The 12,781-nt window shown below is 37.8% G+C and overlaps 1 protein-coding gene across 1 annotated transcript in view; it reads right to left on the minus strand.

The window, feature by feature from the left end:
• The window catches only part of XRRA1 (X-ray radiation resistance associated 1), a 143,241-nt gene that overhangs the window by 40,167 nt on the left and 90,293 nt on the right, over window positions 1–12,781 (minus strand). Inside the window, 1 exon segment of the mRNA XM_074304072.1 lies at window positions 8,060–8,157. Within this exon segment, the coding sequence (XP_074160173.1) occupies window positions 8,060–8,157 (98 nt within the window).

Here is a 12,781-nt window from a genome sequence, read left to right on the forward strand (position 1 = left end):
TTATTTAGTAAAATTTTATAAAATGAAAATCAGTAATCCCTTGGTCAGATGTCAAAATGTTAAATAAATATAAAGGAAAATATCTTATACATATAGGTCATGAAATAGTGGGAATTCTGGCTCTCTAGAATGGGTTTAGGAAAGGAACAATTATTTCTTACAGTGGTTAAAACATCTCCATTCAAGTCCTCCTCTTTTATTTAATTTTTTTTTAATTTGGAGGATATGCTGACCTTGCAAAAACTATGCCTGTGTCATGTCAGCTCTGATTGGCTCTAACAAATTGGAAGATCTTTTATATACAGGTTCAGCAATAAACAGTGTTTACCATTCCAGGGCCAGCCCAGTGTAGTATGGGAACATGGGCAACATGGGATTCATTTTTGTGACCAGGATAACTTATAAGAAGGGTAGAAGGACTGGGATGTAGCGGCATAGATTTAGGTCTAGAAAGGACCGTATGAGACATTGAGACCAACTCTTCTCATTTTATAGATGAAGGAAACTAAGGCTCAGAAAGTAACTTGCTTATTCTGGATTTGAAGGGTATTTGAGGCAAAGTAGAAACACAATTGTGCTAAAAGGAAGGGATATGGATCGAACACAATGGGAGGTCTAAAATTCAGGCCCCTCGTTCTCCCATTACTATCAATTCAATTCAACAAATATATACTGAGAACCAATTATGTATACACCTTATACTTATTCCTAGAAGAAATATAAAGAATAAGACCATTCCTGTCAAAATATTTTTTTTTACTTACTAGACTTCTCTAGAGTCTAGTAAGGAAAATGAAATACATATGCAAACAAAAAACTAGGAAGAATATATAACATGAATATAAAGAACTATGAAACTGCAGAAGGGGGAAGATGTCATTTCTGATTGAAGAGGTCACATAACGCTTCCAGAAAGAGCCAGGGATCCTAAGCTGGACCTTGAGGGATAGGAACTATTTCTAGTGCCAGAGATAGGATAGTTGATATAGGAGGGCAAGGGTTGGGATAAGGATGGGTGGTTAAGGGGACATCCCAGGCCATAGCAATTTTGTGAGGAAAGTACAGAAGTGGGAAAAGGGAAGGCAAGTTCATGACCTTGTAGTTGTATGACTTGGCTGGAGCATAGATTGCATTAGGGGAGCTCTATGAGATGGGATGTCATAACATCCAGGCTTAGAGGAATGGTTTTATATTGATTTACAGACAAGTATAATACAAACTAAAAAATGGTTAGTGCTTAGGAGAGGTTGAAAAAAGGGGAGGGTGAGATTCAAAGGACAGATCATTTTTAGCTGGGGAACAAAAGGTGGGTTGGAAGAGGGGGTGACAGAGTAGGGAACAAAGAGGAAGGCGGTATCTGAGATGTGCATGGAAGCTGAAGTCGGGTGGGAAGGTAGTAGGGATGAGGAGAGCACTAGTGGCAGTTTTTATGGAGCTTTATAAGTCATGCTGGACTCCAGGATGTTTTTTAACACTGTGTTAACAGTATGTTCACAGAAGACAATGGTCCCATTGGATTTGTTCCACAGCTACACTCAGAGAGAACTAGACCATGGAGAAGTCATTTTTATGAGTTATATCACTAGAAATCCCACCCTTGACATCTTACCACCATAGTCTTTTCTTGTCACTTGAGGAGAAAATTCCAACTTGTCCAGTCCCACACCCTCTTTATTTCACGTATTATTATTATAAAGTGCATTCCAGACCCCTTCCCCATTCACTCCTAGGACCACAGACTCTTAATGACTATCCCAGTCAGTAAGCCTCCCCTGCCCCATTTTACAAGAGGAGTGGAGGCTAGAGCAAAACAGGCCTAGGAGAAGCAGCCAGCTGCAGCAGAAAGAATACTGACTCCAGAATTGGCAGCTGTGGGGTTTGAATTCTGGATTTGCCACTGAAAGATTCCTTTCCTTCTCTGAGCCTCAATTTCCTACTTTATAAAAGGAAGAGACAAGACTAAATGATCTCCAAGGTCTCATCAGACAATCCATGAATTTAGGAAAGGAGAGACTTCCAGTAACCAGTCAGTAACCAGAAGGCAGTAGCTGCTAGCAGCCATGAGTAGCAGCCCAGAATTCTTCCTGAGCTGGTCACCCTAAGCCTTTATTTTCAGAACATTTTCCAGCTCAGGATTCCAGTTCAGAAAGCCCGCTCTCTGTTCTAAGTCAAAGCAAGTTAACAATTGGCTAAAAGGGGAATATCTTTTGTCAGTTTACCTTGGAATCTTGGCCTTCTCTTGAACTAAGTGGGATTTCAGACTTGATCGTATGCATAGTGAATATCTGAATGAGACTATTGAACTGCTTTCCTAAAAATTTAATATACAACAGCTTAAATGTTTTATCACTTTCTGTTTATGTGACGTTAAGTATGTCCCCTTATCTCATCTGGAAAATGGAGATAATCATATTGCTTGTAACAAGGTCCTTCTGAGGAAAATATTTTATAAATACTAAAATACTAGAGAAATGGAAGCTGTCATCATAACTCCCTAATCCTTGAATCTTCTGAGAATTTGGGATGTCCTCCTCACCACCCATCCTCATCCCTACCCTTCTATACCAACTAACCTATCTCAGCCTGTAGAAATAGTACCTATCCTTCAAAATCCAGCTTTGACAAGAGCATCTTCATTGCTTTCTAAATTCCTAGCCAATTTAAGGGCCATTTCCATCTGAAAAACTCCCATTGACCTCCATGTCAGCAATGGACTTTCTCCAATGGCTCTCACAAGTTTGCTTCTATCTTTCTAATGCCAATGCCACCGTAGAACAGTGAATAGAACCTTGAACATAAAGTAGGGTACTTGAGCTTAATGTTGGTCTTATAAGCTATGTTATCTCAAAACAAGTTATTCCATCCCTTTGGGCCTTAGTTTCCCCATCTTGCCACCGTTGAGTGTGGACCAAGAAGGAATACTGATAGGAATTGTCATCAGTCCTCCCCCTTACCCATATCATACTTTCCCATGAATTTCTTCAATTTAACCCAACAAACATTTATTAAATATCTACTATTGTGCTAAGCTGGGGATACACAAATTTAAAATGACTCAATACCAGCCCTCAAGGTGCTTATAATTTATTAAAAGGAAAGACATGTATTCAAAAGGCATTATATGAAGGAAAATGATGGAGGCAGAGGAAATAGCCACACAAAGTGAGGGAAAATTTGAGGAGGCAAAGAGTGAGAGGGGGAGGGTAGAAATTCCATTAATTGCAATGCTCCATTCAAACAGGTTGAGGGATGTAGGCAGTACAGCAATATCTTACTTGTACATAGTAATAACTCACTTATATCAGGCAACTGGATGGTATAGTACATAGAGCAGTAGGTCTGAGATTAGGAAGACCTGAGTTCAAATACAGCCTTAGACCCAATTATATAATCTCCTGTTTGTCTCAAGTTTCCTCAGCTATAGAATGGAGATAATAATAGTAGGATTGCTGTGAGGATCAAATGAGATGATACTTGTAAAGTGCTCATTTAGTACAGTGCCTGGTGATGAGGTCCTAAGTAACTGGGTGTAGTTGGCAGAGAAAGAATGAAATATTGATGGAATTGCTCCCTGAGGCAAGCAGGAAGGAAGGGCACTGATGGGAATCAGTTTAACTTTATAGCCCCATCCTTCTGTGTCCAACCAAGAAATCCAAGTTATGTCAAATCCTTGAGATTAAATTCCCCCTATAAATTTGGCTATGGCTCACACCATATTTGCTGAATCCCTCTTGGGGTACAGCCCATCATGACACTCTGCCTTGTGTGTCTTCCCCCTCCCACCCAAGCCATGTGATGTCTCTCCTCTGATTTCCCCCACCATGCTTCATTGAGTCTCTCCTCTCATTCTCCACCATGGCTCATGGTGTCTTTCTCTTTATAGCTAACTAACTCTTTTAGACTGCTAAACCCCTTTATGTATTTAGCCTGCCAGTTAATGGCATATTCCTACCTCATGGTATATTCCCTTTTCTACTGGTTAATTGTGAGTTCCACTAGGAAACTTTTATTTCATTGTTAATTATTAAAACCCCTTTCCTTACTAACTACATGCTCTCTGAACTCCATTTCATGTTTACCCTTCATGATATCTATTGTATTTCTTAATTTTGTCTGTAACCTCTTCTCCTAAATAAAATTACCTTTAGTTAAAGAGAATGAATGGCCATTAGGAACTCTTCACATGACCAACCCCACCCAACATTTGGTGCCTGCATCAATCTCAACATTTGTTACTTTCCTAAATTACATCAGTTGGTCTCTTACACCACATCACCTGGCATACACAGGTAAGGAATGCTTGTTTCCTTCTTTCCTTTCATTTTTCTTTACTATTTGCCCTAGCTCTGTTTCTTATTACTTACATGACTTTGGAAAAGTGACTTAATTTTTCTGGATTTAAGTTTTCCCATTTGTATAATAAAGATTATGAATTAAAAGATCTCAAGATCTCTTCCAGCTCTGAATCTTATGATCCTATAATTGGGCAGTCTCGCCAATCTGGAATATTGTTAAAAGAGACAGTACGGTAGAAAAAAGTGGTCTCAGTCATAGCTTGCAATCTAATGCAATCTTCCACTTGGGGTCAAGACTTCTGGTAGTTACTTACACCTCTCAGATTGGCTAAGATGACAGAAAAAGATAGTGATGAATGTTGGAGGGGATGTTCAAAAACTGGGACACTGATACATTGTTGGTGGAGTTGTGAACGATCCAACCATTCTGGAGAGCAATTTGGAACTATGCTCAAAAAGTTGTCAAACTGTTCATATCCTTTGACCCAGCAGTGTTACTACTGGGCTTATATCCCAAAGAAATACTAAAGAGGGAAAGGGACCTATTTGTGCAAAAATGTTTGTGGCAGTCTTTGTAATGACCAGAAACTGGAAACTGAGTGGAAACGGAGAATGATTGAATAAATTGTGGTATATGAATATCGGAATATTGGAATATGAATATGGAATATTATTGTTCTGTAGGAAATGACCAGCAGGATGATTTCAGAAAGGCCTGGAGAGACTTACACGCACTGATGCTGAGTGAAATGAACAGAACCAGGAGATCATTATACACTTCAACAACAATACTGTATGATGATCAATTCTGATGGATGTGACCATCTCCAACAATGAGATAAGCCAAATAAGCTCCAATAGAGCAGTAATGAATCGAACCAGCTACACCCAGTGAAAGAACTCTGGGAAATGAGTGTGAGCCACAACATAGCATTTACACTTTTTCTGTTATTGTTTGCTTGCATTTTTGTTTTTCTTCCCAGGTTATTTTTACCTTCTTTCTAAATCCGATTTTTCTTGTGTAGCAAGACAACTGTATAAATATGTGTTCATATATTGTATTTAACATATACTTTAACATATTTAACATGTATGGGACTACTTGCCATCTAGAGGAGGGAGTGGAAGGAAGAAGGGGAAAAGTTGGAACAGAAGGTTTTGCAACCGTCAATGTTGAAAAATTACCCAAGCATATGTTTTGTCAATAAAAAGCTATAATAAAAAAGAAAAGAAAAAAGAAAAGAAAAAAATATTTCTGGTAGTTAGCTTGAATTCTGCCAAAGAATTGCTGGATAAATCTTGGTCAAATGGTTCAACAACTCTATTTGCCTTTCTGAAGAAGATGAGTATGGTAGACACAATCATCTATAAAATCCCTTCCAGCTCTAAGTACCTCAAGGGAATGATGTAAACAAAGTGAACTTTGTGAAGTAAAAGGATCTTCCTAAGTAATAATATGTGGTCACATTTATATAGGGCTTCATTGTTTACAAAGCACTATCCCACAAGGTAGATAGTATAGATACTATTATTCCCACTTTACAGAAAAGTAATATGCAAATTATTGTTATGATTTTGAGAAACTAGATGGAAACAAAATAAATGAAATTAAATAATACATAAATTGAATAATGTATTGAATGAAAGAATGCTCTCGGACTTTGTTAATGGCTTTCACTCAAAGCCTATTGTTTTCTCACAAAATTCTAATGAAGCTGTTGATCTAAGTTCCTAGCTCCTGGTTCCAGCTTTTAGCTGTTCTGAAGAGCAAGGGACAAGATGGAAATGAGACATATACAAAGCAGTCTCAGTAATAAATAGCTTTTGATTTCTACAGCACTTGGAGGTTTGCAAAAAGCTTTCTTCACAACAACTCTGTGAGGGAAGTAGGTCTGGTATGATGATTCCCATTTTAGAGGTGAGGCTCAGAAAGTGATTGGCTCAAGATTTAATAACTAGTAAGAGTGGTAGGATATAGACTTGAAACCAGGTATCTTGATTCTTATCACTATTAGCTAATTCTTGTTCAGTCATTTCAGTCATGGCCAACTTTTTTATGACCCCCTTTGTGGTTTTCTTGGCAGACACTGGAGTGGTTCACCATTTTATAGATGAGGAAACTAAGGCAAACAGGGTTAAGCAACTTGCCCAGGGTCATATATCTAGTAAGTATCTGAGGTCACATTTGAACTCAAGGAGCCCTTTCTGTCTTTAGACTCAAAGCTCTAGCCAGTGGTCCTCAAACTTTTTAAATAGGGGGCCAGTTCACTGTCCCTCAGACTATTGGAGACTATAGTAAAAACAAAAGCTCACACTCTGTCTCCATCCCTCAGCCCATTTGCTATAACCCGGCGGGCCACATAAACGTCCTCATCAGGCCACATCTGGCCCATGGGCTGTAGTTTGAGAACCCTTGCTCTAGACCCTCACCACCCAGCTGCTCCATATGCCTCTTAAAAACTTATATATCCCAGCAGCCTGGTGCCATTTGTTATGGGGGGGGAGAGAATAGTTTTCCCACATCTCACATGCTTGAAGGTATCCAAATAAATTCTAATATTCCAAATAAATCACAGATGCTTACAATCATCAATAAAAGTTCTGTATCCTCTGTTTAAGAAAGTAAAAATTGGGAGGCTGCTTCCTAATCAACTCAGTGAACTCACAGAGAAATAAACTTTTGTCTGGAATTTAGATTGAACCTCTCTGTGAAGGGTGAGAACTTGTCTATTTTGACTATTATTAATCCCTTGTGGAGGTGATTTGGTTGGCAGGGGCTTGTGTGGGAGGAACAGAAGCCTCAATTGTAGACTTGACCCTTGTGATTGTTTCATTTTTTCCAAGAGCGTTCTGAAGGACACTAGAACTAAGAGTAGATGAGGCTCCCAGTGGTGATGAAACTTCCACTTCAAGACACCAATAGTACAGGTAATCCCAGAACATGGGGTGTTAGGTCATGTGTGACATATTGAAAATATTTTGGAAGGGTTCACATTGAAAATGATGAAAAGAACTAAAGGTTTTGTGCATAAACACATGAGAAATGGATGGGCATTTATTTTGTTTCCACAGTTATGAAAAATAAATTGGAGAAACTTAAATGAAATGAAACTCACAATTATCAAAGATGGAGGTTATCTCCCCCAAAAGAATGGAAGTATGGAGCTCCTTGGGAGCAGGGATTGGCTATATAATGAGAGGTGGGATTAGGATTAGGATAAAGGAAGTCTCGGAGGTTCTAAAAGGATTGAGTCCTTTCTCACGAGAAAGAATAAAGACCTTTTCTGATCTCTATTTCAGACTCTGAACTTTTGATTCTGGTAGTTATTGTCCCACACACTTAATCTTTCACCATCTGGAAAATGTATTCATTATTTTTGTCATCATTATCAAAGTTCACGATTTATATAGTATTTTGTGGCAATATACTTCACATATGTTCTTTCATAAATCCTCACACTCAAACTTGTGAGGGAAACAATTTGACTATTATTACATCCATTTTTCAGAGAAGAAAAATGAACCTTTCAGGAGTAAAATGAGAGATCCGATGAACACGGGCAATAGGAAGATGAGGCATGGCTCCAGGCTCTAAGAGTAGTTGAGAGATGGAGCAGTGCTCACAGAATTCAAGGTACTAACCCAATAACAAAAAGTTACCAAAGCAGCATAGTTTTAACACCTCCTGTGAGGAGGGAGCTCTAACTCCACCAAGAGATGACAAGTTGGTGTCCTTTTTAAGGATACTTTGTCTTCAGACTTACCTCCAACAACCGAAATTCTCCCGTCTTGATGGTGAGAGTTTTAATTCCGTTGAAACAAAGTTCCAGTTCCTTTAGAGCAGGGAATGTGTGAAACACCTCTAAAAGGGGAAATGAGAAATATAACATCTGTATCTTTCATCTCAGAGAGACTTACAAATTAAAAACACACACACATTGAATGGGAAACCCAAGATGCAGGTTTTGGGTTTGGGGGTTTTCTTTTGTTTTACACAAGAACATCCAAATTCACTAAGTGTTTTTAATGACGTTTTAACATTTATTATGTGCTTTGCATGTGATTTACTTTGTATTGGGAATAAAAAAGATAAATAAGAGATGGTCTCTGACATCAAGAAGCTCATACTCCATAATCCAAACTGTTCTTGATATAATCAAAGAGCTTAGAATCACAGAATGCTAAAATAATAAAATCTTAGAATCAGTTACTTTTCTAATGTTATTTAGAATCATAAAGTCTCAGAATTATACAGCATTATATAGAGTTTAGAATAATAGATGCTTAGTCATTGAGTATCTAATGTTCTTATCTGATGCCTTCTCCCAGCAGCAGGATGATCCAAGGGGCTCAAAGAGACAAAGCAGTGCAATACAAACGCTGGCACTCCCTATCAAGCTGGAAAGGCTTTGAGAATAGGCCTGGTGACACAATAAATCTTTAGAGACTTAACTGCCATATTGGCCAGAGGTGATGAGTTTTTTCAAATCCAGAAATTTTCCTAATCTCCTAAATTGTACAGAAATCACAGACCTCTGAAGTATTGGAATAAAAATATTTAAATAAGAAAGAACTCTTGGAATTATTCATGGTTGGTCTCATAGAATCTGGTAAGATCACAGAATTTTAGAATATTACAATCTTAAAAATCAAAGCATATTAGAATCTATGATTCTACATGTAATAGAATCCTTTGGAAAGTATAGAATAGTATGCAAATATAAGCAATTGTTCTCAGACGTTTTTGGCATTATACTTTTATCAGAGAGAGACAAATGACAAGAAAGCAAGTTTGTATTTAGAATTTAGTAAAAGCAACAAAACAAACAAAAAAACTTTGCCTAGGTTTAACTGGGGTATGATTCACAGGACTTTATAATGTCAGAATTAGAAGGACCATAAAATATAGGCCATAGAATGTTAGAGCTTCAAGGGACCTCAGAGATTATTAGTCTGTCAGAGTAGGAAACCCAGGCAAAGTGATTTGCCTAAATTGATGAGAATTATAGGCAGAGGCGAAAGTTGGAACCCATATCTTGAAGCTCTTTTTTACAGTAGTTTCTCCTATCTCAAGATGTTGTTTAGATGACCTTACAAAATCTTTAACTGTCAAAAATTTAAATTTATTAGATTTTATCTATTCTCATCTTTATCTTTATCTTATTCTTATTATTATTTTTGCTGAGGCAATTGGGGTTAAGTGACTTGCCCACAGTGCTAAATGTCTGAGGCCATATTTGAACTCAGGTCCTCTTGACTTTAGGGATGGTTCTCTATTCACTGCACTACCTAGCTGCCCCCTAGATTTTTATCTTTTAAATCAGGAAAGTAGAATTGAACACTTTAAGATTTTCAGTAATAAGAAAAATAGTAAAGGAATATTCAAAATCATCGGAATATGAACAGAACATTAAATTAATTGAAGTTTAATGACACTTTTTGATTTGTCCTAAAATTGCTTCCTTTATACTCAGTAAGAAAGCTAACTTAGGAGCTAGGATATGTTAATCTTATTCCTGAACAGATGCTAGCAATATACAACCTCACCTCTTTTTTTTATTTTATAATTATAAAATTTTTTTGGCAGTATATATGCATGAGTAATTTTTAAAATAACATTATCCCTTGTATTCATTTTTCCAAATTATCCCCTCCCTCCCTCTACTCCCTCCCCTAGATGACAGGCAATCCCATACATTTTACATGTGTTACAGTATAACCTAGATATAATATATGTGTGTAAATCCAATTTTCTTGTTGCACGTTAAGTATTAGATTCCGAAGGTATAAGTAACCTGGGTAGATAGACAGTAGTGCTAACAATTTACATTCACTTCCCAGTGTTCCTTCTCTGGGTGTAGTTGTTTCTGTCCATCATTGATCAACTGGAAGTGAACAACCTCACCTCTTAGATTGTGACAAAGCACTGTACTAAGAAAAGGCAAGGTTGATAAAAAAAATTCTCAATTGGGACTCAGGACACCTGAACTTTAGATCTAGTTTTGTTAAAGATTTAATGTGTGACTTAGGTCAAGTCACCTTCCTGTAGGCTTCAGTTTCTATCTGTAAAATCAGAAGAATTGTTAACAAGCATATTGCTAGTTGTGGTTCTCAATACTATATATGTCCCTAGTGCTCTATCTACTGCAATACCCATCTATCCAGCAGAAAAGTTAGGGCTAGATAATCATTGAAATTATAATTGAATTTATGGACATTGATGAAAAGATGAAATGAGACACAGTATAAAGGGGGAAGAGAGGGAAGCCCAGGACAAAGTCTTGAGGAATACCTATGGTTAACAGATATGACCTATATAAAGAGGTAGCAAAGGAGATTGAGAAGGATTGGACAGACAGCTAGGAGAACAAGGAAAAAACAATGTCATGAGAATCTTAGCAATTAAGCATTTAGCATTAAGGATTTAGCAATTAAGAAATCATTGGTGACTTTTAGAGAGAGCAGTTTGAGTTGAATAATGAAGTCAGAAAACAAACTACAGAGAATTTAAAAGAGAATAAAAAGATAGGAAGTGAGGGCAATGAATGAAGATAAGATTTTTCAAGAAGTTTAGTCATGAAAGAGTTAGGAAGATATATGATGGTAGCCAGAGAGCAATCCATTGATGAAGATAGGATAGAATGGGTCACTTGCTTGCCTTGGCAAGGAGAAGGGTCACTTCTTCCTTAAAGTCTGAGGAAAAGGAAGATATAGTGAGTGAAGACATCTGAGTGATGTGATTTGACAAGTAGTGGAAGAGAGGGACTCTCAGAGATTTTTTTAGGAAAGGATAAGGTGATATTCTCAGCTAAGAGAATTGGGGGAAAGTGTTACATAGGAGATCTGAGAAATGAGGAAAAGGTTTAGAAATGTCACTGTGGTGAATAATAGTAAGGGTTGTGGAAGGTGTGAGTAATCCAATGTAGGCGTTTGCTAGCGCATGATTAGCAATAGAATAAGGGGGCAAAAGGCTCCAGTAGAGAGTATAGTATAGAGTTAACCTACTTCACCAAAGGTCTGAGATAATAAAGGGGAAGGAGCAGTGTAAGGGACTAGAAGTATCTGGTAAAGATTTGAGGGATGAGGGAATTGGAAGTCACAGTGAGGACAAAAACAGGATGAGAATGTTATAAGTTAGAAGATAAAATAATGATTATGACCAGATAAAGGAATTGTAGAATTAATCAACACATAAGTAGAACATTGATGAATGATGGCAAAATTAAGAGTAAGATTATTTCTATTTGTAGCTAAAGTGGAGGGACAGATCATGGGAAATGAGTAAACTGAAGAACTGGGAAGTGACAATGTTTGAAAAAGAGTACTTATAGATATGTTGAAGTCCCTTAGTATATTGGAAATAGTTGGGGTAGAGATAAAGACTTGTCCAGCATTGAATTCATTAAGAAAAGAAAGACAGCATTCTGGATAGTATGTACCAAATTTGTAATTGGGTGATAAAATTCTATTGACTGAACCTTGAAGAAGGAGAGATAACTAAGTAATGTTGACAGTGAGAGAGTATGGAATTAGAAAGTATTGTTGCTCTGCCCCCTTAACCAATGAGTTGGGAGAGAGGGTGTTATGGGTGAAAATTAAAAAATACTGGAAATTGTGGCCAGAGAGTCAGGGTCATCAGGAAGAACTCAGGTGTCAGAAGCAGAAGAAAGGGGAAAGGTTTAAGGTGAAAGGAAGTTTATTACTTAAGGGACAGACAATCCAGAGAGCAAGGTCAAAGAGGCAGAGAGATATGCAGTGGAATATCTCATGGGGCTGAGTTAAGGAGAGTGTTGTTGTTTATTCTTAGTTTTCCAAGAGAAGCAATGACATTAGGAGAATGACATCCTGACTTGCAAGTGGATTGGATTTAAATGAGGCAGGGCAGCACAAAGTCATCAGCCTCACTCTTTCCTCAGAGTACTGAAGTCTATGAGTAAAACAATTGGCTATGGCCCTTGAAGAGGGTGAAAGTAAAAGAGAAGGCAGTGGGGAGGTTGGAAATGGGATTTTTATAGTAATATCCAGGGGTTCCGAATCACTAGAGTGTGTGTGTGTGTGTGTGTGTGTGTGTGTGTGTGTGTATGTGTGTATGTGTGTGTGTGTGTGTGTGTATGTGTAGTGGTGGATTATGATGGGGTTGGAGTATGTATACCACTGAAGAATGAATCCATACAGAGTAGCAATGGCTAAAAAAAAAAAGATATGTTGAGTGAAGTAGGTGATTAAACTGTTAAACTGCACTCCCTTGAAGTGCATGCAACCAGGCAGTGATACTGCATCCTTTGAAGCCCAAGCTTTTCACCTCAGAGCAACCAGCAACAAGTGACGGTATGGCTTGGGAGAGTCAAGAAAGGAGGTAGGTTTGGCAGATCTGCTCCAAGAAAAGCCTCTGGAGAATGGAAAAAGCCTTGAGGTGAACATAGAGGCCACTTTGGATGATAGAAGAAAATATATTCCAGGCATAGGGGACAGCCAATACAAAGACC

Source organism: Sminthopsis crassicaudata, chromosome 3, assembly GCF_048593235.1.
Source record: "Sminthopsis crassicaudata isolate SCR6 chromosome 3, ASM4859323v1, whole genome shotgun sequence".
Taxonomy (NCBI): Eukaryota; Metazoa; Chordata; class Mammalia; order Dasyuromorphia; family Dasyuridae; genus Sminthopsis; species Sminthopsis crassicaudata.